Source organism: Ceraceosorus guamensis (genome assembly GCF_003144195.1).
Source record: "Ceraceosorus guamensis strain MCA 4658 unplaced genomic scaffold IE81scaffold_68, whole genome shotgun sequence".
NCBI classification, from domain to species: Eukaryota; Fungi; Basidiomycota; class Exobasidiomycetes; order Ceraceosorales; family Ceraceosoraceae; genus Ceraceosorus; species Ceraceosorus guamensis.
This window is the reverse complement of record NW_020290063.1, coordinates 22,740-46,630: the sequence shown is the minus strand read 5'-3', so window position 1 is coordinate 46,630 and position 23,891 is coordinate 22,740. Positions and strand designations below refer to the sequence as shown.

Genomic DNA, 23,891 nt, shown 5'->3' with positions numbered 1-23,891 from the left:
AGCTGGATGCGCGGGGCGGTAATGCGGATGCGTTAGCGGTGCAAGCCATGGCCATGGCTCGAGCCAAGGAGCTGAGGGCGCGCGCCAGGCTGAATATTGAGCGGGTGGATCAGCGCAGGCGGGAGGGTCGGTCGCCGTCGTCGTCGTCAACGACGATACGCGCTATCGCTCCATCTGCACCTGCACCTGCGAAGGGGCTGATGGATGCTCACAATCGACACCACACTTATCTGCGCATATCGCTGACGGAGAGGTGCAACTTGAGATGCGTGTATTGCATGCCGTTCGACGGTCTGGACAATCTCACACCCAACGATGATCTGCTAAGCTCAGAAGAGATTCGACGATTGGCGGAACTGTTTGTGCGGAATGGCGTGGACAAGATCAGGTTGACGGGCGGCGAACCGAGCGTCAGGAGGGACTTGTCGGATATCGTAGGTGAGCGTGAGGAAGGCAGGCCGCACCATCGAGTGTAGGGGAGGGGAGGGGGAGGAAGGCAATCACGTGAATGTACACCGCTCACTCACTCGACTTCTGCGCCCTGCCCGCGGCCAGCATCGCTGCAAGAGCTTGCACCGCTTGGCTTGAAGCAGATTGGCATGACGTCCAACGGCTTGTCCCTCGCGCGCCAGCTGCCTCACCTCGCCTCCAATGGTCTCACTCACCTCAACATCTCCCTCGACACGCTGCAGCCAGAGACCTTCGAGAGTCTTACGCGCAGATCCTCAAAAGGTCTGCATAGGGTACTGGATGCCATCGAACAGAGTCTGCAGTTGGGCATCCACACAAAGGTCAATGTGGTTGTCATGGGCGGCGTCAATGACCAGCAAGACGTATTGGACTTTGTGCGATGGACCAAGGACAAGCCGATCACGGTGCGATTCATCGAGGTGCGCGTCATGAATACAGCCAGCTCACTGTGCGCGAACATGGCCCAAGGCTGACCTCTCACTTTGCACAACTCTCAGTACATGCCGTTCTCTGGCAACTCTTGGCAGGCCACGTCCCTGGTGCCTTACAAGGTGCTGCTGCAACGCATACAAGCTGCCTTTGGACCGCTTGAGCGCGTGCAAGACGATAAAAATGATACGAGCAAGCATTGGAAAGTGCCAGGTCATCGCGGCAGGCTTGGTTTCATCACCAGGTGCGTTGATTTTTTCGTGTCCGCGCTATCCCTGCCTCCCTTTCACTCACTAGCTGCTCTCCTCTTGGCTCCGCAGCATGACGGATAATTTCTGCGGCACTTGCAACAGGCTGCGCATCACAGCAGACGGCAATCTCAAAGTGTGTCTCTTTGGCAACAAGGAGATCAGTCTGCGAGACGCTATGCGTCACGGTATCCTTCCATCATCGTCTACCGATTTCGCCACCTTCGCTTCGCCTTCCAACTCCCCGCAGAGCGCGTCGGATGAGCAGCTGCTGGACATTATCAATGCGGCTCTATACAAGAAGCACAGGAAGCACGCCGGTCTGCCCAGTCCGGACGATATCGCAAAAAGCGATAACAGGAGCATGATTCGGATTGGTGGGTAGGCTTGGGGCCGCAGGTTAGTTGGTGCACGTGCAGGAGGATACGTCGGACGTGCTCATCTAGCTCGTGACGTGCTTCGAGTCGTCGGGACAGGATCGCGACTGACCGTCGCCCGTCGTCTTTTTGCGACCGTACTACGCAGCTGCACAACGCAGCCCTCACGATGCCTCTGCCACGAGCTTGTCATCAGGCGCCAGGCCATCGGGGGCGAGAGCTTTGCTCGTTCCGATCACGCCCATGCGCGCTAGTCTGCTCAACAGACCTCCTGGACCATCAGCAGCTCGCCCAGTGCCTCTGTGGACCTCTTTGCCGCGCCCGCATGGCCCACTGCACGCTAGAGCCTTCGCAAGCTGCGCGGCATCACACCGCGACCAAAATAAAGGCGAACAAGTTCGGTCGCAGCCCGCATCTTCGCAGCATAGGTCTGCAGCTGCCGATGCTTCTGTAGATCTGGACCCCTGGAGCACCCTCGACGACGCGTTCGAGAGGGACAGCGGGCTCGCCGATACAGGCTCTTCCAGAGGATCTCTGAGCTTTTCTGCTCCTCCGAAATGGCCGCCTACATCTAGTCATTGCGCTGCGGATGCGCACGCTCCACCTGCCGTCTCTTGGTCAGAGTATATGGGTTCGAACGCGGCTGATCCGACATGCAACGACTCGCCCTGGGCTTCGCTGGACGCTATTGCGGACGGCATCAGCGCTTCGGACCTGCGCGTGCCTCGGCCAATGCGTCATGTTGATGGGCGAGCAGGCTCAAACGCGAATTTCGAGAAAATTGCTTCGCGAGCGCACGAACCGTCATCTATCGAGCGTGCCATGGAAATGGCTTCTCCAGACATGAAAGTACCTGCCCAACAGCAAGCGGTCTCGACGCGCTTGCAAGACGCATCAGACGATCCACGACGAGCTCCTGCAATGTCCTTCGCGACCTCGGGTCCGCGCTTGACGCACATTGACTCGTCCGACGGTCATGCAAGCGCACGAATGGTCGACATCTCTGCCAAGACGCCGACGCATCGCTCAGCCACCGCGAGTGCAAAGGTCAGCATCCCTGCGTGGATCGTCCCTTTGGTACGAGGTCAGGAGCATTCGCATCAGCAAGGAAGCGAGGTGAGGATGCGCAGGTGGAAGGATAAAGGACCGGTGCTGCACACGGCGCAGATTGCGGGAATCATGGCTGCCAAAAGGACGCACGACTTGATCCCGCTTTGTCATCCCATCGCTTTGACGGATGTGGATGTAAGGTTGGAAATCGTAGAGACTACTTCCAGCGATGTGTCGGACGATGTGCTGCATGCACAGCGCACCGACGGGTTGCCAGGTGCACCAGAAGAGGAGGAAGCTTGGATTGCGCGCGAGGTGGATTCAGCGCATGCGTTTGCGCGCTCACAGTCGACTGCAGCTGCTGGGCGGCGGGATTTGGGCAGCAGCAACTTTTTGAAGAGTCGCACGCACGATGCGGACGTGGCGCACATCCTGATCACCTGCACCGCACGTACCAACTCCGCAACGGGCGTCGAGATGGAGGCGCTGATGGGCGTAAATGTCGCGGCGATGACCATTTGGGACATGCTGAAATCCGTAGCTGGAAGAGGGATGAGCATTGATGAGGTGCGCGTTTGCAAAAAGAGCGGAAGCAAAAGCGGCGATTGGATTAGGGGGGACGATAGATGAGTTCGAGTAATGTGTACAGTGAGGAGGCAATCCGTTCGGTAGAGTGGGAATTTTTGCATCGTAATCGCAATGATCTTGCAGGACCAATAACGCTCGCGAGGCGAATCAGATCTCTCGATCGTCAGATGCCGAGGGATGAAAAGTTGTGCAAGAGAAGGTCTTTCTCTGTGCGAAGGCGAGCTGCTTGGCAAGCAGAAAAGCTTTGCACTTCAGAGCACCATTACGGGCGCTGGAGAAGGTGTTGCTAACCAAAACAAAGGCGCGGAGCTGCAGCCCTTTCTTTACGTCCAGGCGCTGCCCAGAATCTTTGAATGTCCGCGCCCCTCCTTCTTTTTTTTTTTTTTGGTTCCCTTTCTGCAACTCGAAGCGTTAAAGAAGGGTCTTGGAGAGCGTTGGCAGCCATGCCACTTCAAAGCGCAGCTTTTGGGTTGCCCAGGGTATTTGGTGGCAGCGAGCCCATGCAAATTTCGCCAGAGCATACCATTGTGCGGGTGCGCGTGCGCGTGCCAAATTGCCGAGATGATGGATGCCCGCTCGTCACAATGAGGGGACTGCAACGAGCCACCTCGGCGGCTTGGGCTTGACCAATTTGCCATGCATTCGAATACAAGCGCGCGTCCTGTCCGCCTTTAGCCCAGATCACGACGAAAGGATTGCTCGCTAGCTAGCTAGCGCAGTAAGCTGCCGTGCTCACTTTGCTTTTACCCCCCTCCCCCCACTTTCCTTGCAAAACATGATTTCGCACTTTTTGCGTCCAAGAGGCGGGCATTGGCCTCTCTGAGGAATTTCGTCGTCGGAGGAGGTTAAATGCTGCAGCTAGGATGGCCGACGCTCCGTGAGGACGGTCTGCGCCTTCGCAAAATGAAAAGAGTCGAAAAGGGCGGCCGGCGGGGGGTGGAGGGAAAAGTCAAAACTCTCCCCCCCCTTCTTGCAGATCAGCGATGGGGCTGACCAGCCGCAACGCATCTGATTGTCCCTCGATATCGCTCCCTCCCTCTCTCTCTCAGTTGCAGTCATCCATTCCACCGCACCCTCCTCTTGTTCCTGATCGTGCCACTCCGCATCCGCATCCGCAATCCATCTCAAAATTCTCGTGTCAGGGCGGACAACTTGCACTTACGCAGCCATGCAACGACGACTCGCGCACCACGTCCTTCGGTTCGGATATTTTTGCCCCCCGCCTCCCCGCCCTCACACGCTCTCTTTTCCCCAACCAGCTTCAAACACGATGTTGCCTCCCATCCGCCATGGATTTCCCTTTTTCATTTATTTCCTTTCTCTGTGATATCCTTCGCCTACAAAAGAATAAACGCCATGCACCCCTTGCACAACGAGCGACATTTGGCGAGCATCCCAATCGCTCGCTAAGCCCTCTTCCACCTTTTCCCCCCCCGTGCTCTTTGCGCACTGCAATGAACCACCTCGTGTAAAAAATGCGCACCCGTCGTCGCCAGCCACTTCCTCGCTTGCCGGCTCCAGCGCCAATACTCTCCGCAACAACAACGACAATGACGATGACGTATAAAAATGTTGAGAGATGAACCTTGAGGGTTGCGAGCGGAGAGGGAGAGAAAAGGGAAGGGGGGGGGGGGAACATGGATGGAGCGGGTCAGGAGTGGGAAAAATGCTCGAAACGAACAGCAGGCGTTGCGGATACGTTGGGCGTAGCACAATGTCGAAAAAGTCTGGGCAAAGAAAGAGCAGTGGTAGACGGGAAAGGGGGAATTGAATGGAGAGAACATGCTCACGTTGGCATACCCACGAACAAGTACAATTTGCACGATGGTGACGACGAAAAAGCGTGAGAAAAGGGGCGTTGGCAAAAGGCTAAAGCTGAAGAGGTGGGGGATGATGGTGAGGGTGGCAGCGGAGGCGGCGGCGGCGGTGGCGACGGCGGTGATGGTGGTGAGGGAGAGGAGAGCGACACATTTGTCGGGAGAGACGCAATGCAAAGCTCCCTATTCGTCCCTCCCTATTCGTCCATGTCCATTTCAATCTCGATGCCTGCGCCTAGATCGCTCCTCTCGCGCTCATCCGACAAGCTATGGTCAGGTGGCGTGTCGGGGTCATGGTCGTCGTCTTCCGTGTCTGCCGACCCTGATCGATCGGTTCGCTCAGCACTCTCGTCGAGCTGGAGGTGCTGCACATCGCCATTGTGCATGCCGCCGCGCATGCGAGGCGTGCTGATGTTGAGCGACGTGAGGGCGTCGAGGGGACTAGGCAGACTTCCGTTGGACGGTCGGTACGGAAGACTTTGCGGCGTGGTGGATGGCAGCGGCGTGTAGCGCGAGGAAGGCGTGTTGCCATTGAGAAAAGGGGATGGAGGTTCTCGACTTGCGCCGCGATATTGTCCCTTTTGAGCCATGAGCTTCTCAAAGTTGATCCGGTCGGAACCTAGCAGGCCAGAGCTGGGCGGGCTGACAGCAGCTGGCCAGAGTGCCTTTTCTTCGGGGAGAGACCGCGCATTGTTGTCCATGCCGACCAGGATTGCCGCAGCTTCTAGCAACTGGACCTGCTGGTGCTTTGACATGAGAAATTTCGACGCCTCCTTCCAGTAGATGGTGTGCTCCCAACGATGCTTGATCAGACAGCTGGGATGTCGGTAAACTTTGTTGCAGGCTTCGCACTTGTGCAGCATGGCATTGGCAGAGCTGAGAGACTTGGACAGACCGTCGGCTCCAACACCATCATCCGAAGATGTGGAGGGAGCAGCGGACTGACCCCTAGCACTTCGCTTGCCACTGGACGAGTCGTCCTCCGAGTTGTTGCTATTGTGGCCATCTCCATGGGTGGACGAGGAGAGCATTGCGGAGGAAGGAGGTGCGAGCGGCGTCTCGCCAGGCTGCGGACCGTAGCACTCCTGACCAAAGTGAGTGTGCGACGAAATGCGCTCCGTCTTTGGCGCAGCAGATCTGTTGCCATTCGCAGAGGGAGCCCGCGCTGCTCCGTTGGGCTGAGAGCGAGCAAAAGCAGTGGTCGAGGTGAGGGCGTGCGCTGCGGCGCCGAGGCTGGTGGACATGGTGCTGGCATCTAAAGGACTATTGGCACCAGCGCGACCATTGGGAATGGCTTGGCCACGCATGGTGAAAGACGTGCCAAGAGCGCCGCTACCCACACCCGCAGCCGCAGCTGGCGACTCTGAGATCTTGCGACGCATTTGTCCCCCAATCGACTCGCGACGACGACCCTTTGTTGGGACCGCCGAGGGTGAGCTTGCTGGCGGCAGATCATCGTAGCCTGAAGGGGGGCTGCGGGCATCGCTTGTAGGAGCGGTGGAGGTGGTGTTGTTGGAAGTGACACTCATTGGGCTGGCACTCGAGGCGCTCTTACGGGCATCGGTGTTGGGCAGAGCACCGTTGGCCGCCTGTGCGCTCGTAAAGAAGCCTTTTGGCGGTGCTGCGAAACCGTGAAGAGGCGTTGCGCTCTTGCTATTGGTCTGAGGAAGCGACAGTAATGGCGAAGCACCAGCGTCGTCAGCGCTGTACGATCTCGAAGGCGCTCATGTGAAGCGCTCGTGATCACCAGTGCCTCGGCTTGCACTACCAGAGAGAGAGAGGGGCGTGCCGCGATCTCGAGCCTCTCTTGTTGACTCTGGGGCGCTGGCAAGAACCCCTTCTTCCTGCCGCGCGGCGGAAAGTGGCCCGCTCCCTCCGTTCTGACCACACTCACATTCGACTGACCGCCGAGCTCGAAGGAGCTTTTGGCCCCTGTTGTGGTCGTTGAGCTCATGATTGGCCAGATACAAGCCGTGGTCTTTGGCGTCGACAGGTGCACAAGCTAATGAGCCCTGTCGACAACTGTGAGGTGTCAAAAGAGGCCAAAGAATGACGTGTCAGCTGTGCGCTTTCTCGGCTAGGCCAGGACCAGCACTGCGCCCGCCGTACGCGGAGCAGGAATCTTGGCGCTCCACGGCTTGGCTCGGCCTGCGCGTTGCTATCGCAGTCCGAGCGACTCTGTAGCTCTCGGACTTTGCCGGAATCTGACTGCACCCGCATGCTCCTTCACGTCGCTGTTGCTTAACACCGCTTCCCCTTTCACGCAAACCAAGCTGCTACACTTACCCTCGCACGACCCGTAGACTGGCGAGGCGGGAGTGTAGAGACAATGTGGCTTGAAGCTGGCCTGGCCGTAGCTGTAATATACCAGACACTCCGCCCACTGAGGACCAGCTTGTTTCCGCACTGCAAAAGAAAGGGGCTTGAGATGGACGTGGCAGAGGCCGCGAAGAAGGCCGAGTGAGAGCTGTACAAGCGTCGAGCTGGGGCGAAGATGGGGCTGCTGTTGTGGGTGTGTTGAAGGTGTCGGAGGGAAGCGAAGAGGCAGATCAAAGCTGTGCAAATGGGCTCCTACTAGCTGCTGCTGCTGCTGCTGACGATGGAGTGGTAGCAGGAGCGATGCTGTTCGCTCCTAGTCCGACGGTCCGCTGCGCTGATGAACACGAGCGGAGTACAGGCGCGAGTAGCAAGGGAGTAGCTAGTTGCGCGGTCTGGGGTCAAGAACACTTTTGCTGAAAAATAGGGGGGGGGGCAAGGTGGTGTTAAGACTGGTGAAAGCATCCATCAACCCTTGCTGTATGCCGGACTTGCACTCGCACTCGCACTCGAACTCGCTCGATCGCGTGGTCAAACATGAATGAATGAATGAATGACTTGCGGCTGGCTGCATGCACGCAAAATCATCAGAATCAGAATCAGAATCAGAATCAGAATCGCCAGCAGCAGCTAGCATGCAGCAGCCCGGCCCCGGCCCCCCTTCTCATCAAGATTTTTGGGCTCGTCTCGGCCCGCCATCCGCCAGGAAGCGAAAAGCATCGTCGCGCAACGGCTTCACCCCCGCCCCCCCGCCCCGCTCGCCACCCCGCCCCGCTCGCCATGCTCGTGCTCGTGGCTGGTGCTCGTGGCTGGTGCTCGTGGCTGGTGCTGGTGCTGGTGCTGGTGCCGGTTCGGTGCCCATCCGTGCTTCTCTTTGCGCAGCGCCATGCTGCGCGCAAGTCACGAGTGCGTTGCAATTGCGGTCCGCGCCAACAAAATATTCTTGATTTTTGACTGGCTGCATCCAGCCCAGCAGCTTGCGTGCTCGCCGCAACACACACGCGCACGCGCACGCGCACGCACACAGCATCATATGCAGGCTGCATGAGCTGGAGCGAAAGGCTCGGCTCGGCTTGCTCGATCGATCGCGTGCCGTGCCGTACCGTACCGTGCAGCGAGCAAGCTATCCAGCAGCAGCAGCATCAGCATCAGCGCAAGGCTAGTCGCGCGTGGGAAGGAGCATGCATGTGGCTATATAGCTGCTGCTGCTGCTGCTGCTGGCTCGCAATCAAGACTCAAGAATCAATTAACAATTGAATCAGAATCGTTAATATTCGAATCTGCACGCTAGCTGTTCTAGCTCTGTTTTCAAGCAAGCTTCACTCAAGACTTCAAAAGATCAAAATGGGGGTGAACAATTAAGAAGGGGCAAACTCTCCCGCCCCCGGATTTGAATACTGTTGCATGGGTTTTTTTTTCTTCTCCCTCGATGAGGCGGTGCAAAAAAAACGCACGACTTTGCAGACCCCCCGTCCACCGCGCACGCGCACGCGGACGTGGACCTGGCAGCAGCAGGGAGAGGGGAAAAAACAAACCCTTCCCATCCCCCCCAAGAAGTAAAAAAAAAGAGGCAGCGGGGAGGAAATCAAGAATGAAATTTTACGCGGGCGGGAGGGGGGGCATCTTTTTTTTTTTTTCCTTTTTGTCTGTCTTGAAAAAAGGTTTGATTAGCGGATTTCGATCTTGATTCTGCATTCACGATTCACGATTTGATTCTGATTGATGATGATACTTGATTCCCTGGTATAATTTGAATCAAATTCATGATGAAGTTGTTTGGCGCCTGTCTACGTTGCAGACAAGATGAATACTTCTTGACTCTTGACTGGCCCCTTGCTGAATATCCCCCCCAAACCTGCGGCCCGGGGCGGGGCGGGGCGGGGCGCGCACGTGTTCTCCATCACTCACGACCTCCCCGGCCCATATCCGACGGCCGTGCCCCGCACGCCCACGCCCACGCCAGCTCAATCAAGAAGCAATCGCGAATCACTCAATCGCGAATCGCGAAGTCCTTGATGGCCATGCAGCCCCATCCATGGTCCTGCTCCTGCTCCTGACTGCGTGCATGCATGCATGCATGCAGCATGCATGTCCAGCAGGGGATGCTTCCTGCTGCATCACGCGCCCACACCCGCAAGAGGTCGGCCGCGCGGCAGCAAAACAACGACCATGATTACTCGATCGCTTCTACTGCTACTTACTGCCTTGCCCGATGCTCTCGATTGGTCTCATGGATTAGTGTATGCAGCAGATCGGGGGCGCCGGGGAGGAGTGGGGGGGGGAAATCGCATGCAAGCTTTCCCCAAACATTCTGAACCCTTTCAAACGACCTCTTCAGCCTCCCACATCCCTCGTCCATTCTCACAAGACGAGCACGCACAACAGCAGGCACTGACAAGGCGATAAGTTCAATGCTTGCTTGCGTGCTTGCTTGCTTGCTCGCTTGCTACGCTCTTGAGGTCAGCGGAGCAGGAGAAGAAAGGTCCATATGACGTGCAAAATGGGCGGACGCTGAGTCGGGGGCGGGGGGGATTGCTCTCGGCGAGCGAAACGATAGGGGCCAACGAGCCCTCTCGACTGGCACTTTGGTAGATAGACGAGAGCGAAAGGATCATGTGCGGATGGATCAAGGACGACGTGCAATCGGCATGCATGCGCCGACTGTTCCAAACCCCCCGCCATCCCTAATCCCATCAGGCCAGAAGAGCGACTCCGGTCGCGACGAGCGCAATGAGCACGGAAGCTCGGATGGCAGGAGCTTGGTGCAATGCAGCGTCTTGATGAGCGTTGCTGTTCGATGAAGTGCCATTTCCCGCAGCATTGGCCGAGTCCAAAGCGTCGTTGTTGACCGTCTGACCGTTTGCGTTCGTGGTAGTGGTGGACGACGAGCCATCGTGGCTGTATGCGGTGGCGTAAGGGTTGGCATTGGCCTTTTCAGTACCCTTTGGCTTCAACTGGAAAGGCAAGGAAGTGGAAAAGCTAAAGTCGAGCGCACGAGGTAGCTGGTCAGCTCGAGACGTCATCATCAGCACACGCCAAGGGGGAAAGGAGGTCAGACTGACGCACACTTGTGGCTTGTTGAGACTGTACTTGCTGGCATTGACGAGCAAAAGGGTGTAAGAGCCGGATGGAATCTGTGCGCATGGCAGCGAGGGCGCACGAGGGTCAGCAAGGATGGCAAAGCGCTCAACATGGCGTACATTTCGGCAACTCACGTTGTCGATGAAGATCTAAACAAGGCAAGGAAGAGTCAAGAAGCATACACTCAGCCATAGCTCGCTTACGGCTGGCCCCCTAACTCGGACCAGCTGGAAGGCAGCATCCGAATCCAGCGTCGGTGTGCAAGTCCTCACCTGAGCTGATCCGTTGGCAGTGCTGATAGCATTGGCGATCTGAAAGTTGCCATTGAGGCTGCTAGAGTTGGAGTTGAGCAGCTGAACGCTAAAGTACTCGGGATCACTCGCGTTGGCTGAGGACCAAACGAGGTGGTGATGGATGATGGGGGGCCACACGTCAGCGTTGCGTCTCCTAGATCGATTGCGTGAAGCGCTTGTGCATGCCAGTGCCAATTCCTTCGCACTCACCCCGCCAGTTGAGCGTGTTGGTGGCGTTGGCCTGGATGTGGAACGCGTTAGCATCGCCTCGCGCCAGCTCTCTTCGCTCACTTGATCCTCTCAAGCCAGCGAGTGCGACACTGATCACTCACTACCCAGTACCCGTCACCCTTGGCAGAGGCAGGAAAGTCAACAGAAAGCGAGTTCACAAGACCAAGCACAGCCAGCAAGGCAAAGCTGAGGATCATGCTGGACAGCTTCATCTTGCACAGCGAGTTGGTTGGGTAGGAGCAAGATGATGAACGCTGAAATGTGAAGTAGCGCAGATCGAATCGACTGGTGAGCCTTGTTGTTTGGTCTGAGGGCAAAGAAGGTGAGGTCGAGGTGTGATGATCGACGTGTGATGGGCCTGTTGGAGCAGAGCGGGAGTCAAGACGAAATGCCAAGTAAGGCGGTGGAGGGTGTGACGGAAGAGGGCCGACGGGCAAAGAGAGGTGCGACGAGATCTGCGGCTTGGAGAGAGAGGGAGAGAGAGACACGAGGGACACGAGAAGGTGAAGGGCCAGGTTGCACATCGCACCCGGCACACTTAAATGAGATTTTGGCAAAACGTAAAAGTTTTCGTGATTCACCGGCCGCTATGCCATTCGCTATATAAGGGGACCAAGCCGAGGAGAACAATCACAATTTTGAGCAGCTTCATTGAGCCGTGCGTCTCTCTCAGCTCAGCCGCCGCTTTTGCACATCTGTGTGCTGTGCACCGCCGCCGCAGGCGCAGGACGATGATGGAATTGATCGATCGTGCAGGCGCGCAATTCTCGGTCCGGTCGCAACAAACGATCGAGCAACAACGAGCAACGACGAGGCACTCGTGACTCACACCCTCGACTCACATGGTACCGCAAGCCGTGCCTTCAAGGTGCACCAATCACAATCTTGAATCGTGAATTACAACCACAACCGCGGCCATGCACCGCAGTCGCTGCGCCGCGCTCTGAACCTCAACGGTCGCCGCGCTGCATCTGCCGTTTCCTTGCAGCAGTTGACGAGCACTCATCAGACTCGGGCAACTTGCGCGGTCTCGCCTTGACCCAGCTAGTATATATGACTTGACTCTGCTGCTGCTGCAACATGCGCACTCTCTTGGCATTTGCGGTGCTCCAGAAAAGACTTGATTGCCTTTAGCCGTGAATTTCTGCGTTTGAGACGTTGTGAGCGCGGTGATTGAGAGTCTGAGTGGACGGAGTACATATGCTATGTCCGGTGCATGGGCGGCGCGCTTTGACGCAGACCAGAGAAGAGAAGAATTCTCACGAGTCACAGTCAGTGCTGACGGCGCAGTCAGATGAATCATTCCTGCGTAGTAAGACCGTTCCACACCCGACTAGTGCTGTGAGTCTACAGCACGCTGTCGCAATCATCCAACGCTCATTTAGCAATCGCGAGCTGCTGGGTGAGGGTGCGAGTGCGGGAGACAGCCGTGTAGCACCATGCAGCACCACCCGTCGTCCACGCGGCCATATATACATGCACGCTCAGGATACTTGGATTTATTCATGAGGATGGCGTGTCTGCTGCCCGTCTGCATATATGCTTGTCAAAAAAGCACCTATAACAGGAAACAGCACCCCCATGCATGCATCCACCGATCAGCAGGATACCGACCGAATCGTGAGTTGTGAGCGATCGACTGCACGTCAATCGACCTTTGACGATGGACGGGACGACGAGAAGCAGGCTAATGATCACTCAACTCAGAAGGTACGGGGCGTGCTTTGCATCGAAGGGTACACGAGTGGGAGTCAGCGTCGAGGATGGGTAAGCAGCATAACGGCATGTCATGTCAATAAGGGCCCGCTATAGGTGTTTCTGATGGGCGTTAGTCGCACCCAAACTAACTGCCCCGTACGCGTGCAGTATTCGTGACTTCTCATGCATCATATATCAGCTGGCGGCACGCACCCATGCCGCGGCACACAGTCGTGAGTTTAAGTCAATCAGCACTCGTGACTCTTGACTCTGACTGCTGTGTCCTGTGTGTCTTGTGCGTCGTCAGCTATAGGGCTTCCTTCGGTGGCTGTGCGGATTGCACGCTCGGGGGTGCGACCGTCCGCGCGGCGCCTGCGCAGCTTTTCGGACCGCATGCTTCGTACGAGATGTACGAGATAGGAATTTGAAACAGCTCTTAACCACGTGACTCCAAAATCACCCACGTGGAGGCAAAAGAGGAGACATCGACCGGCTTCTTGCAGATTGCGCTACCGCTGATACCTTCTCCACCCAGCACAGCAGGCTTGCAGCACGTACCTGCTGAGGACCACCTTCAACACGCGCGCACGCGCGCGGGGTTGAAATTAATCAAAGAATTTAGGATTTGAATCAAAAGTGCAACGCAACGCGCAATCGCGTTCAGCACGCGGGCGTTGCGACGCGATCAGACCGACCAAGCAGGAGGGTAGGAGAGCCGCGTTTGTTCACATTGAAGGCATCTTCTTGAGAAGTTGGCTCGATCTGCATTCGTGATTGAAGATGGACCCGAGTCAAGCCAAGATATCATCACTCTCTTCTGGGCCACTAGACTGTGACTCTTCTGACTCTGCATTCACGATTGTCTGGATAAGCTAAGCTCACGAAAAGGGCTTCGTCATCCCCGCACACATACACGCACACACACGCCACCCCCTCTCTGACTCGATCGCCGACCGACCGAAAAAGCAGGCGTAGCAGCATTCACAAGATGGCGGGACAACCCAACGTGTTCGTCATGAACCAGGGACCGGAGAGGTTGAGCGGTAGGAAGACGCAAGAGAGCAACATTGCATCTTCCAAAGCTGTTGCGGATGTCATCAGGAGCTGTTTGGGTCCCAAAGCTATGCTCAAGATGATCCTCGATCCTATGGGAGGGTGAGGAGAAGAGGGGTCCGAAAGCGTGGCTTGCACTCGCACTCGCACTGTATGCTAATCCTCTCACACTTTTGACTCGTCGCAGCATCTTGTTGACAAATGATGGAGCTGCCATATTGCGGGAAATCGAAGTGGGACACCCTGCTGTGAGTGTTTGATGCCAGTGTAGCAGCTAGACGCTCCTACTCATTACGGGATACGCTTCTGTACTATGTATGCCCCAACAAACAGGCCAAATCAGTGCTGGAACTGTGCAGAGCACAGGACGAGGAGGTAGGCGATGGGACGACAAGTGTAGTGGTGCTGGGTGAGTCTCGCTCAATTGCGGCGCCTCGGCGGAACAGGGAAAAGGGGGGTGGTCTGATCGGAAAGCATTGCACCATGCTCGCACTGCCCACATTCCAGCCGGTGAAATTTTGGCGCAGTCCTTGTCACAGTTGGAAAGGGGCTTGCATCCAGTCGTCATCATTCAATCCTACAAGGCAGCACTCGCAGAGGCGCTCTCGACCATCCAGCGCATCTCTATTCCAGTGGATGTCGCGGATGAAGACTCGATGCTGAAACTCATCAAGACGTCCATCGGCACCAAGTTCGTCTCAAGATGGTCGGATCAGATGTGCAAGTTGGCGCTAAAAGCTGTGCGAACTGTGGCCGACATTGATGCTCGTGCTGGAGGCAGTGGAGGTAATGTGGGCACAGTAGACATCAAGCGATATGCGCGTGTGGAAAAGGTTCCAGGTGGAGAGATTGAGAGTTCAAGAGTGCTAGATGGAGTCATGCTAGCCAAGGACATTACCCATCCCAAGATGCGTCGCAGAATCGAAAAGCCGAGGATCATCCTGTTGGATTGTCCCCTGGAATACAAAAAGGGAGAGTCGCAGACCAACATCGAGATCCAGAAAGAGGAGGATTGGAACAAGATTTTGGAGATCGAGGAGCAGCAGATCAGGATCCTGTGCGACAAGATCATCGAGCACAAACCTGACCTCGTCTTTACCGAAAAGGGCGTCAGCGGTGAGCAGTCATTGGGAGAATGTCCGCCCGGACTCGAGCTGACTGCTAAAACATCGCGCGTCTTGTCCAGACCTCGCGCAGCATTTCCTTCTAAAGGAAAACATTACCGCGATCAGAAGAGTGCGAAAGAGCGACAACAACCGTATCGCCAGAGCTACGGGGGCTACCATCGTCAATCGTGTGGAAGACTTGCGCGAGTCGGATGTCGGTACTCGATGCGGACTTTTCCACATCGAGAAGCTCGGCGACGAGTGAGTGGCTAGCGTCGTCTCGAGGGCTGCGCCATTGACCTGCGTCAAACTGACACTCATCCTTTCGCATCATGCTCTTGGCCGCGCAGATACTTTACATTTCTGGAAAAATGCACGGAGCCGAAAGCTTGCACCATTCTGCTCAGAGGTCCATCGAAGGATATCCTGCACGAGATTGACAGGAATTTGGCGGATGCCATGTCGGTTGCCCGCAATGTCGTCTTTAACCCTCGATTGGCGCCTGGCGGAGGAGCGACAGAGATGGCGATCTCTGTAGCGCTCAATGAGCTGGCGCGCACGACGGAAGGCGTAGCAGCTGGACCTATTCGAGCAGTGGCGGAGGCCATGGAAGTCATTCCGCGCACCCTGATCCAAAATTGCGGAGGCAACGCAATCAAGATCTTGACGGCCCTCCGAGCTCATCATGCTAATGGGGAGCACAGCATGGGAGTGGATGGAGAGAGTGGGAAAATCGTAGAGATGAAGGCCTATGGGCTTTACGAGCCTGCTGCGGTCAAGGAGCAGACGCTCAAGACGGCCATCGAGGTGAGTGTCTCTTGAGCTGGCAGAAGACGTTGTTTCGGGCGTTGCGGCAAAATGAGGGTGCAAGAGCTTTGGGGGGGAAGGGAGGGGGGCTTTTCGGCGTTGCGGGATGCCACAAGCATCTGACATTTCTCCCTTTCCTGTGCCTGCACAATCATAGAGCGCATCCTTGCTGCTGCGCGTCGACGACGTTGTCTCGGCTCGTAGACAGCAGGGCGGTGGGGGCGGAGGGGGGCCGCAAGTTCAGAACATGCCAGAGGGTGGCGGAGACATGCCGGAGATGTAAACCTCTTCGCTCCTGCGCACAAAAGAGGGGGCAAACAAAAGAGGGGGCAAACGAATTTTTTACCCAAATCATGCTTTCTTGACACTACGACGTGTGCTTGGAGCGTGATCGGAGCTGTCCGACTTCAAGTGGCGCCAACACACGCTCTCGCTCAGACGATGCGTGAGGGGCTGAGGCGGTATGACGAGGTGCATGCGCTGAAATTGATAATCCACGAGGAAAGAGGGCGGAGGGGGGGGGGGAAGGGGTCTGTGTGATTTTTTTGCCATTTTCAAAGCACCTGGTAACGACCTTGTTGACCTGCTGGATTTCTCTGCTCGTGCTCCAGAGCGGCTTGCGCGCTCTCGAGCAGCAGCTCCTTGATAGCCCTGACGGCTCTCTCGACCTGTTCTCGAAAAATTTCCGCCAAAAGATGGGGAGACGAAGGAAAAGAAACAAAGGGAAGAGACGAGAGGGGGGGTGTCAGCGCGCGGGAGAGGCTTTGAGAAGGAGGTTGTTGCGATGGGGCCTTCGCTGAGGCTACGAAGATTCGCCGCGAAGTGAAAGACGTGAAAGCTGAACGCCCTTTGGAGACTTACCCGATCTTCGTCGTTCGATTCGATGAGGAGCTGCAATTTGGGAGGTTCGCCCGCCGACGGTTCTCCCTTTTCGTAGTACTGCCCTCGCAGCGTGACGGAAGCGCCGGTGACTTCGATAAGTCTGGAGACCGTCTCCTTGTTCTGTATCCACGAATGCAAAGGGGCAAGCGAAAACAGAACGCTTCAGCAAAATCGCAACATTGTGCTGCTCACCAACTCTTCGCTCTCTCTCTCATTCCTCATGAGGATGCAACATCGCGCAAAGCTTTACCCCCTACTCACCGTAACGCTCCACCTCGCTTTCTGCGGGAAATCATTGATGGGTACCACGGCGTGGAATTCCGTAGCGTCGGGATCTTTCGGTTTGCGTTCCATCTTCCTCTGTTCCGCTTCTGCCTGTTTGCGCGCTTCAGCAGCCGCATTGATCTGCGCCAGTGCCTGCGCCAGTTTCGTAGCGTTTGCGCCTGCGATTTTGGGTTGATTGGCAGCTGCAGTAGCTGAAGCTGCCGCTGCTGCAGCGTTGGATTTCTCAACGTCGATGGAAGGAGCTTTGACCTTGTTCTCTTTCAGCGACTCGTCCACTGCGCCCCGCTTGACTTCGATGTGCATGTCATTGATGCGCTGCTCCTCTTCCGATATGGGAGGTCCGCGTTGAACCTTGATATCATCCACAGCAGCAGCATTGGTCCCTTGTCCGCCTTGATCGGTGTTCGTGTTCGACGGAGCTTCTGCTTCGCCATAAGTCGACCTTTGAGCTTGCAATAGTCTTTCTCGATCATTTTCCAAGCGATCCAAACCTTTACCTCCGAAACCCGAACCTGCTGCGTGGGCTTTGCCTGCAGCCACCTTGTCCTTGAACGCATCTGCTAGTTGCTGCAGCTCTTCAGGAACAGCTACAGAGCTAGCTTTGAGAGCAGCGATGATATCCCTGGCGTATCTATCCTGCTGGGGAGTGATAAAGGTGACGCAGGTTCCTTTGTTGCCCGCTCTTCCAGTTCGTCCCGCTCTGTGAACATAGTCTTCCATGTGATTTGGCACATCGTAGTTGATGACGAGCTTCAACTGCTTGACGTCCAATCCTCGCGCTGCGACAGAGGTGGCCGTGACGATGGGAACAATGCCGGCTTTAAAGTCGCTAATAGTAGCATCTCTATCCACTTGATCCTTGCCACCATGCAGAGACATGGTGACGTAGCCCTTGCGCATCAGGTCCCTGAGCAGGTCATCTGCCGACTCTTGCCTCTCCACAAAAATCAACGTCCTAGCCTCCGAGTCCACGTTGTAGGTTTGTCCAAGGATTTCAAGCAGTCTATTGAATTTGCTCTCGTCCGATCTGACCTCGATGATCTGTTCAATCTCTGGCGCGACGACGGACCTTCCTCCCACAGTCACTTCCACCGGTTTGTTCTTGAGCACTTTTCGCGCCAGGCTTTCCATCTGTTTGGGAAAAGTGGCGGAAAAGAGTACGGTTTGTCTATCGGGTCGCACATTGTTGACAATTTTCATGACCTGAGGTTCGAAGCCCATGTCGAACATTCTGTCCGCTTCGTCCAACACCAAATACGTCACCCTTCGCAGGTTCGTCACTCTTCCAGAATTGGCGGTGAGGAGATCGATCATGCGGCCCGGGGTGGCAACGACGATCTGGGCAGTCCTTTTCATCTCTGCAATCTGCTCCGAGATGGGCGCTCCGCCATACACGCAAACGCCGCGCAATCCGATCGCGTTGAGAAAAGGCTTGGATTCGCGAAAGATTTGCACTGCTAGCTCTCTGGTGGGCGTCATGATCAGACCGATGGGACCCTCCAGCGACTCGACGGGTCGCTGGTCTTTGATGTGCCGGAACATGGGCAGCAAAAACGCCATCGTCTTTCCTGATCCAGTCTTGGCAACTCCAATGACGTCTCTGCCGGACATAATTGCGGGTATAGCCTGAGCTTGAATAGGCGTAGGTCCTTTCCAACCCAGTTTCTTGATAATGTCCAAGCATCTAGCGGGCAGACCGCAATGGCTCCACTTGGTCAAAGGCTTGGGGCAATCCTTGCCTCGAACCTTGATAGCGTCCAGCTCCATTCGCAGCCTCTCCGCGTCATCCTCTGTCATCTCCTCGATCTCAGAAGGAGGATGATAGAATGCTTTGCGAAAGGGTTCGTACTGCATCTTTGCGTGATCCACCGCCGGCATCTCCTTCTTTTTGATCTTGGCCGCAGCAAGAGCCATGATTTCTTCCGCATTCGCTTCTCCCAACTCGTCGGCAGCTTGAGCACTTGCGCTTGGATCCTCGTTGCCGACACCTGCCGCCATTCCGTCGTCGTCGCCTACCACCTCCGCCAAACCTCGCCGTTTCTGTTTGCCACCAGAGATGCCCAAACGTTTTTGGTCCGCCGCGTCGACCTCTTTGACCTCGTCCTTGACGCCGGCCATAAATGCATCGAGCGGGTCATCCTCTTCGTCTTCTGCTGCAGGTGGACGGGAATCGATCTGCATGGCAGCAGCACCTCCACTCTGCTCCGCTGCCTCTTCTTCTTCTTCATCGCCCTCATCTTCGAGATCAGAGCCAGCGCCGACCTTACCGCCCGCCCCTGGCTTCAACAGCGGGTCGATGGGTGGCAAGTTCAACTTTTTGAAATCACGCTTGGCTGGTTGCTCGCTCATATCGTCCATGACAGATGCAGCACCGCGCTTGCCCGCACCCAGGTCGACTGCCGCACTGGCCTTGAGCCCGCTCGTGTTGATGCTAGTGGCTCCAGCCGACAGCTTCAGAGTAGCTGGGCGGACGGCGGACCAGGTCATTGAACTACGTCAGCCTCGTCATACCTACACAAGCGAGCTACGTGATCCTACTAACTTGGCGTTTTCGTTGCAAAATTAGCAGCAAGCTCAGCAGCTCTAGCTTTCGCCTCTTCGATGGCTTTCTCGGCTTCCTTTGCTTTCCTCCAAGCTTCCAAGCGCTCCTTCTTCCTCTGCTTGTCATCGCTGAGTGCCGTGGTTGGCGCAGCAGCCGCGGATGTAGACGCTCCAATTCCGGCAGTAGTGCTAGCAGGGAATGGTGAACTGGAACCGGAAGGACTGGCGGTGCCGCTCGGCCCTGGTGAAGCGTGGGATTTTGCAGCTGCTGTAGGATGAAGGCTGGGGAAAGCGGGACGCTGAGGAAGACTTGCTGCGGCTGCTGCTGCCGAGATGGTGCTCGCACCTGTCGACGCATTTTTCCTGGTAGGAGATGCGGAATCGACATCCCACCGCCTAGAAGACGATTTGGGCGCATCATCTCGTCCGCCACCTGCCTCCCTCTTCCTTTCCGAAGCGTGAGAGTCCGAGCTCCTCTCTCGTCTCCTGTGATCGTCTATTCGATCCTCTCGAGATCTGTCATCCCTAGAGGATCGCACGCGCGAGCTGTACGAGCCTTCATCGCGTCCATGATGTTGGGGCGATCGAGACCTCCTACCAGATTCGTGTCTTCTTCTAGAATTTCTGTATTCTTCGACAACTGCGTCTTCCTCGTACCGCTTTCTTCTCCTGCTCTCTCCGCTTGTGCCCTCGTGATGCCCATTGCGATCACGATCGCGATCGCCAGACCTGGACCTGGAGCGATGACGTCTACTCCCTTCCCGCCGGTGTTTGTGATCGTCATCGTACCTGTCCCGATCACGAGGATGATCTCGCTCAGAGTACCTACCTTCTCCTTGCCTCCTGCTATCTCTGTCCCTTTCCCTATCCCTCTCTCTGTCCCTTGGTCTATCTAGGCTTGTACTCGTCATCACTGTGTGTCTTGTAAAGCCAGCAAGCACTGATTTCTCAACGTGATCCTCTTGGGCAAAGGGCGCTGAGAGCAGCCTTCGAGAAAGGCGAATGTATGCGCCTTGATTCGGGATGCGTGGGGGGGTTGCACGAGCCTGATGAGACAATAGCAGCAGGAGCAGTGCAACGTCCAGAGCCACTGCACAAGCGTCGATGGTGTGAGTGCAGCTGACGACTTTCTAGAGCAGAAGCTTGCACACTTGATTGTGATGTCGAAAGCGCAGCGCAGCACGCAGACAATTGGATGTCAAGAGGCGGCCTGCTAGGTTGAGGCATGCGCAGGTCATGCACTCGTGAATGTGGATGAGACAGAGGAGAGGTCACGTGACGACATGCTATGAGCTATGAATTAACAGTCGTGAGTCACTCAGTCGTGAGTCGCGAGTCGTGAGTCGCGAGTCGTGAGTCGTGAGTCGTGAGTCGACCTCGAAGCGGGTCTGCGAAGCAATAACATATATGAGGCTCTCCTTCATGATCACTTCTTCAATCGCAAATCACGATTGACTATCCATGACGGTTTGCAGATAATTACGCAGGTCGCATCACTGAGCCAAGCCCGCGAAATCTCCCATCCGTTTGGGGGCTTATAGTCACGAGTGCAGGCACCCGACGAAGAAGCAGGGGGCGGGGAGCGGGGCACGCATTGGTGCACTTTACGACCTCTCGCGATGCTTGGCACTACCGACCTGTGCGGTCAGCTTTTTCGCCTACGAAATCCCAGCTATCGCGGAGCTTTTTGTTGGCTGTGCGAGCAATGTCCTCGCACTGGGCCATCGCAACGCAGGAGCATCGTATCGGCTGGGAGTGCAAGGTCGGGGCAAAGTGGAGGGAAGCAAGGAGTTGGAACACGCTCTGACTACGCTCCAGCTCAGAATCAGCTAGGCAGCAGACTGTATCTGGCTGCTGAGTCTGAGCGGCAAGCTTTGTGCACTGAGCTTCAACCCTACCCTCTTCGGCTTCGGCCTCGGCCTCGACCAAGCCATCGACAGCTATGCACATCCGCATCCACCTCCACCCACGCCCCCTCCTCCCTCCATCACCTATCATCCGCTGCATCATCGCACTCAGCACAAGCACACTCCGACTCGCTCGCGCGACACGTATCGCAAAGCGCCCGTCTTCCGCTCTTCCGAAGCAAACAAGAAGATGTACGATTATTGTGTACGCCTCAACAATTCTACAATGAGGTGCTGGGGATGATCAGTTCTGCCAAGGAGGAAGTCACGCTTGCGAGTCTATACCTGGGCAGCAACGAGGGTGAAATTGTGAGTGCAGGCCGGCGCAGGGCGACCATTTGATATTGAGTGGTATTGAAAAGGAGACTGGCTGAGGGGATGTATGCTATGCTCGAAGGATCTTTGATGGCAAGGCGAGAGCAGATTGAATAGTAGAACCATTCGTTGAATTTCAACGCTGACGATATACGGCGTCTCTTTGCACTCGCCTGCTCTTCATACCAGGTAGAAGCCCTACGTACTGCCTTGACGCTCAACCCTCGTCTACGGGTCACATTCCTACTAGACTATCAACGCTCCACTCGCGAAGGTCGCTACGTGTCCTCAGACGCTCGCTCGCAATCAGCAGCTTCCTTACTATCGCCCTTGGTACGAGACTTTGGATCGAAGCGGGTGAATGTGAGATTGTATAGAGCTCCGGGGCTGAGCAAGTGGATGGAGAGGTTGGTAGGAAAGAGGCTGGTTGAAGGGTGGGGATTGCAGCACGTCAAGATTTACCTCGCGGACGGCAGGGCTCTGATCAGTGGGTGAGTGTGAGGAACGTGCAGATCGTCTGAAGCTCTTGCTGGTGGTCGATTATGATTTGCAGCGCCGAGTCTGCAAGACTACATCCTGCTGCCACGCGTGTAGCTGGGATCTCCATCGCGCTCACACTCCTCCTGTCCTCTTTCCCCCTCTCGCAGCGCCAACCTCTCGGCCGACTACTTCACAAACAGACAAGATCGATACGTTCACTTCGATCAAGCTCATGCGCAAGGTCTCTCGCTTTACCTACGCTCCTTGGTGCGCATCAGCGAAAAGTACTCGTACTCTCTGCGCTGTATGGAGCCTAGGCGGAAGGAGAGCTCAGAAGCGAGACCAAATCCCGATCCACGCTTAAGCTCGGACGTCGAGTCAGATGCAGATGAGAAGACTTTGGGCCATCAAGCACAAAGGTTGAGGCTGAGGAGAGAAGTGCGGGCAGAGCATGCGCCTTATGAGGTCATTTGGACTGGGCGGCCGGGCTATCTAGATGATGCGCCTGCGGATGTTTCGAGGGGAGTGAACAAGGTGGAGGAGAAGAATTGGTCCGCTTTGGCCAAGGCGGAGATTGTTCAGTTCAATCATGAATGGTTTGACAAGACTTCAAAGCAGCTTCGTGCTTCAGGCGAGCGAGGGGACGAGATTGCGATCGTGCCGCTGGTGCAGATGGCACCATTGGGCATTCGAGACGAGACTCGTTTTGTGCATCTTTTGCCCGAGTGGATGGATCGATTGGCCATCTCTTCTCCCTCTTCCTCTTCATCTTCTGCTCCCACGCCAGCGCGAGGCATGTCCTTGACGCTGACGAGCGGATATTTCTGCCTCTCTCCAAGCTGGACACGAACCATCCTGCGGCTATCTCGCAGTTTCAAGGTGGACATCCTGGCCGCCTCTCCGCGCTCCAATGGATTCTTCGGCTCGAAAGGGATCAGCAGACATTTACCACCAGCGTACACTTTTTTGGAGTGGTTGTTTTGGAAGAGAGCCGAGAGGGAGGGAGTGCTTGGGGAGCTGATGGAGGGAGAAGAGAAGGGAGTGCGGATGAAGGAATGGACTAGACATGGTTGGACTTATCATGCGAAAGGTCAGTAAGGAAGGTGCGAGCCGAGGGCAATCCAAATTGGCGCGCACGATGGGAGATTGAGGTCCCGACGTTCGTTTTTGCTGGGCACGCGCGCTGACATGCTGCTCGTGCCTCGCTTGATCTCGCGCTATGTGAAACAAAAAAAAAAAAAAACAAAAAAGGGATTTGGTTATCCCGCGATGCAAATACCGATCCCTTCGTCACTCTGATCGGATCATCCAATTTTGGCAATCGAAGCGACGCACGAGATTTGGAATGCACCTTGCTCGTCGAAGATCTTCAAGCGTGTCATTTGGATGCTGGGCCGCTCGCTCGCCCTACGAAATCTTTGGCGCTGGAAGATGCGGAGCCGCAAGAGATCGAGAGGGAGAGAAAGAGCAGCTCCTTGTCGAGCAGCTTATCGAACGAGCTGAAGAGTCTGGAGCTGTACGCTACGGATCAAGTTTCTCAGGAGCTCTTTGAGAGAAGAGAGAGAAAGGTTCATTGGGGAGTCAAGCTGACGACTAGATTGATCAGAGGACTTTTGTAACATTTTCGAGAAATCTTCTCGGGCTTGAATAAGATAAGAAAGACGGTAGTGGGCCCGAGAGTACCCTCTTTGGTGAAGAGGTGTGTATTGGGGGTATGCGAATATACCTGTTGCGATGGCGATACCAATCACCACTTTTCAATCGTATCAGGCCAATTCCGGACGAGTGGCAAGGAGGGTCCTTGGTCAGTGGCCCACATCAACGAGTCTTCTCGGTGCTTCAAGGTCAAGTTACAGAGACGACATGCATGGCACGTAGGCGGAATCAGCCCGAGTCCTCAGCTCAGACGTTTGGCT

The 23,891-nt window shown here is 55.9% G+C and overlaps 8 protein-coding genes across 8 annotated transcripts; 5 read left to right on the top strand and 3 right to left on the bottom strand.

Moving 5' to 3' along the window:
• Window positions 1–47: 47 nt before the first annotated feature.
• Window positions 48–3,205, top strand: IE81DRAFT_349272 (molybdenum cofactor biosynthesis prote; the record flags this gene model as incomplete). The annotated part of the gene is made up of 5 exons (XM_025516369.1): window positions 48–438; window positions 556–890; window positions 969–1,144; window positions 1,221–1,525; window positions 1,674–3,205. 5 exons carry the CDS (start codon window positions 48–50, stop codon window positions 3,203–3,205), a joined length of 2,739 nt encoding a protein of 912 aa, XP_025367578.1.
• Window positions 3,206–5,056: 1,851 nt separating this feature from the next.
• On the bottom strand, window positions 5,057–7,376 carry IE81DRAFT_222009 (hypothetical protein). The gene is made up of 3 exons (XM_025511054.1): window positions 7,267–7,376; window positions 6,875–7,002; window positions 5,057–6,641 (listed from the first exon to the last, which is right to left on the bottom strand). Exons 2-3 carry the CDS (start codon window positions 6,932–6,934, stop codon window positions 5,178–5,180), a joined length of 1,524 nt encoding a protein of 507 aa, XP_025367577.1. The 5' UTR covers window positions 6,935–7,002; window positions 7,267–7,376; the 3' UTR covers window positions 5,057–5,177.
• Window positions 7,377–8,076: 700 nt separating this feature from the next.
• IE81DRAFT_331650 (hypothetical protein) lies at window positions 8,077–8,459 on the top strand (the record flags this gene model as incomplete). Its single annotated transcript, XM_025515267.1, has 2 exons — window positions 8,077–8,202; window positions 8,265–8,459. 2 exons carry the CDS (start codon window positions 8,077–8,079, stop codon window positions 8,457–8,459), a joined length of 321 nt encoding a protein of 106 aa, XP_025367576.1.
• Window positions 8,460–9,306: 847 nt separating this feature from the next.
• On the top strand, window positions 9,307–9,845 carry IE81DRAFT_221968 (hypothetical protein). Its single transcript, XM_025511053.1, has one exon. It carries the CDS (start codon window positions 9,370–9,372, stop codon window positions 9,700–9,702), a length of 333 nt encoding a protein of 110 aa, XP_025367575.1. The 5' UTR covers window positions 9,307–9,369; the 3' UTR covers window positions 9,703–9,845.
• Window positions 9,505–11,476, bottom strand: IE81DRAFT_325583 (hypothetical protein). The gene is made up of 6 exons (XM_025514567.1): window positions 11,003–11,476; window positions 10,881–10,911; window positions 10,650–10,765; window positions 10,512–10,526; window positions 10,363–10,430; window positions 9,505–10,275 (listed from the first exon to the last, which is right to left on the bottom strand). The coding sequence occupies exons 1-6, from the start codon at window positions 11,423–11,425 to the stop codon at window positions 9,990–9,992; spliced, it is 939 nt and encodes a 312-aa protein (XP_025367574.1). The 5' UTR covers window positions 11,426–11,476; the 3' UTR covers window positions 9,505–9,989.
• Window positions 11,477–13,247: 1,771 nt separating this feature from the next.
• IE81DRAFT_325582 (putative CCT3-chaperonin of the TCP1 ring complex) lies at window positions 13,248–15,889 on the top strand. Its single transcript, XM_025514566.1, has 7 exons — window positions 13,248–13,754; window positions 13,840–13,900; window positions 13,986–14,061; window positions 14,160–14,768; window positions 14,839–15,019; window positions 15,109–15,565; window positions 15,723–15,889. Exons 1-7 carry the CDS (start codon window positions 13,588–13,590, stop codon window positions 15,846–15,848), a joined length of 1,677 nt encoding a protein of 558 aa, XP_025367573.1. The 5' UTR covers window positions 13,248–13,587; the 3' UTR covers window positions 15,849–15,889.
• Window positions 15,775–20,448, bottom strand: IE81DRAFT_325581 (P-loop containing nucleoside triphosphate hydrolase protein). The gene is made up of 4 exons (XM_025514565.1): window positions 19,275–20,448; window positions 16,709–19,194; window positions 16,427–16,567; window positions 15,775–16,233 (listed from the first exon to the last, which is right to left on the bottom strand). The coding sequence occupies exons 1-4, from the start codon at window positions 20,182–20,184 to the stop codon at window positions 16,120–16,122; spliced, it is 3,651 nt and encodes a 1,216-aa protein (XP_025367572.1). The 5' UTR covers window positions 20,185–20,448; the 3' UTR covers window positions 15,775–16,119.
• A 238-nt stretch (window positions 20,449–20,686) lies between these two features.
• Window positions 20,687–23,716, top strand: IE81DRAFT_325580 (hypothetical protein). Its single transcript, XM_025514564.1, has 4 exons — window positions 20,687–21,489; window positions 21,685–21,986; window positions 22,143–23,065; window positions 23,227–23,716. The coding sequence occupies exons 1-4, from the start codon at window positions 20,893–20,895 to the stop codon at window positions 23,592–23,594; spliced, it is 2,190 nt and encodes a 729-aa protein (XP_025367571.1). The 5' UTR covers window positions 20,687–20,892; the 3' UTR covers window positions 23,595–23,716.
• The last annotated feature ends 175 nt before the right edge of the window (window positions 23,717–23,891 follow it).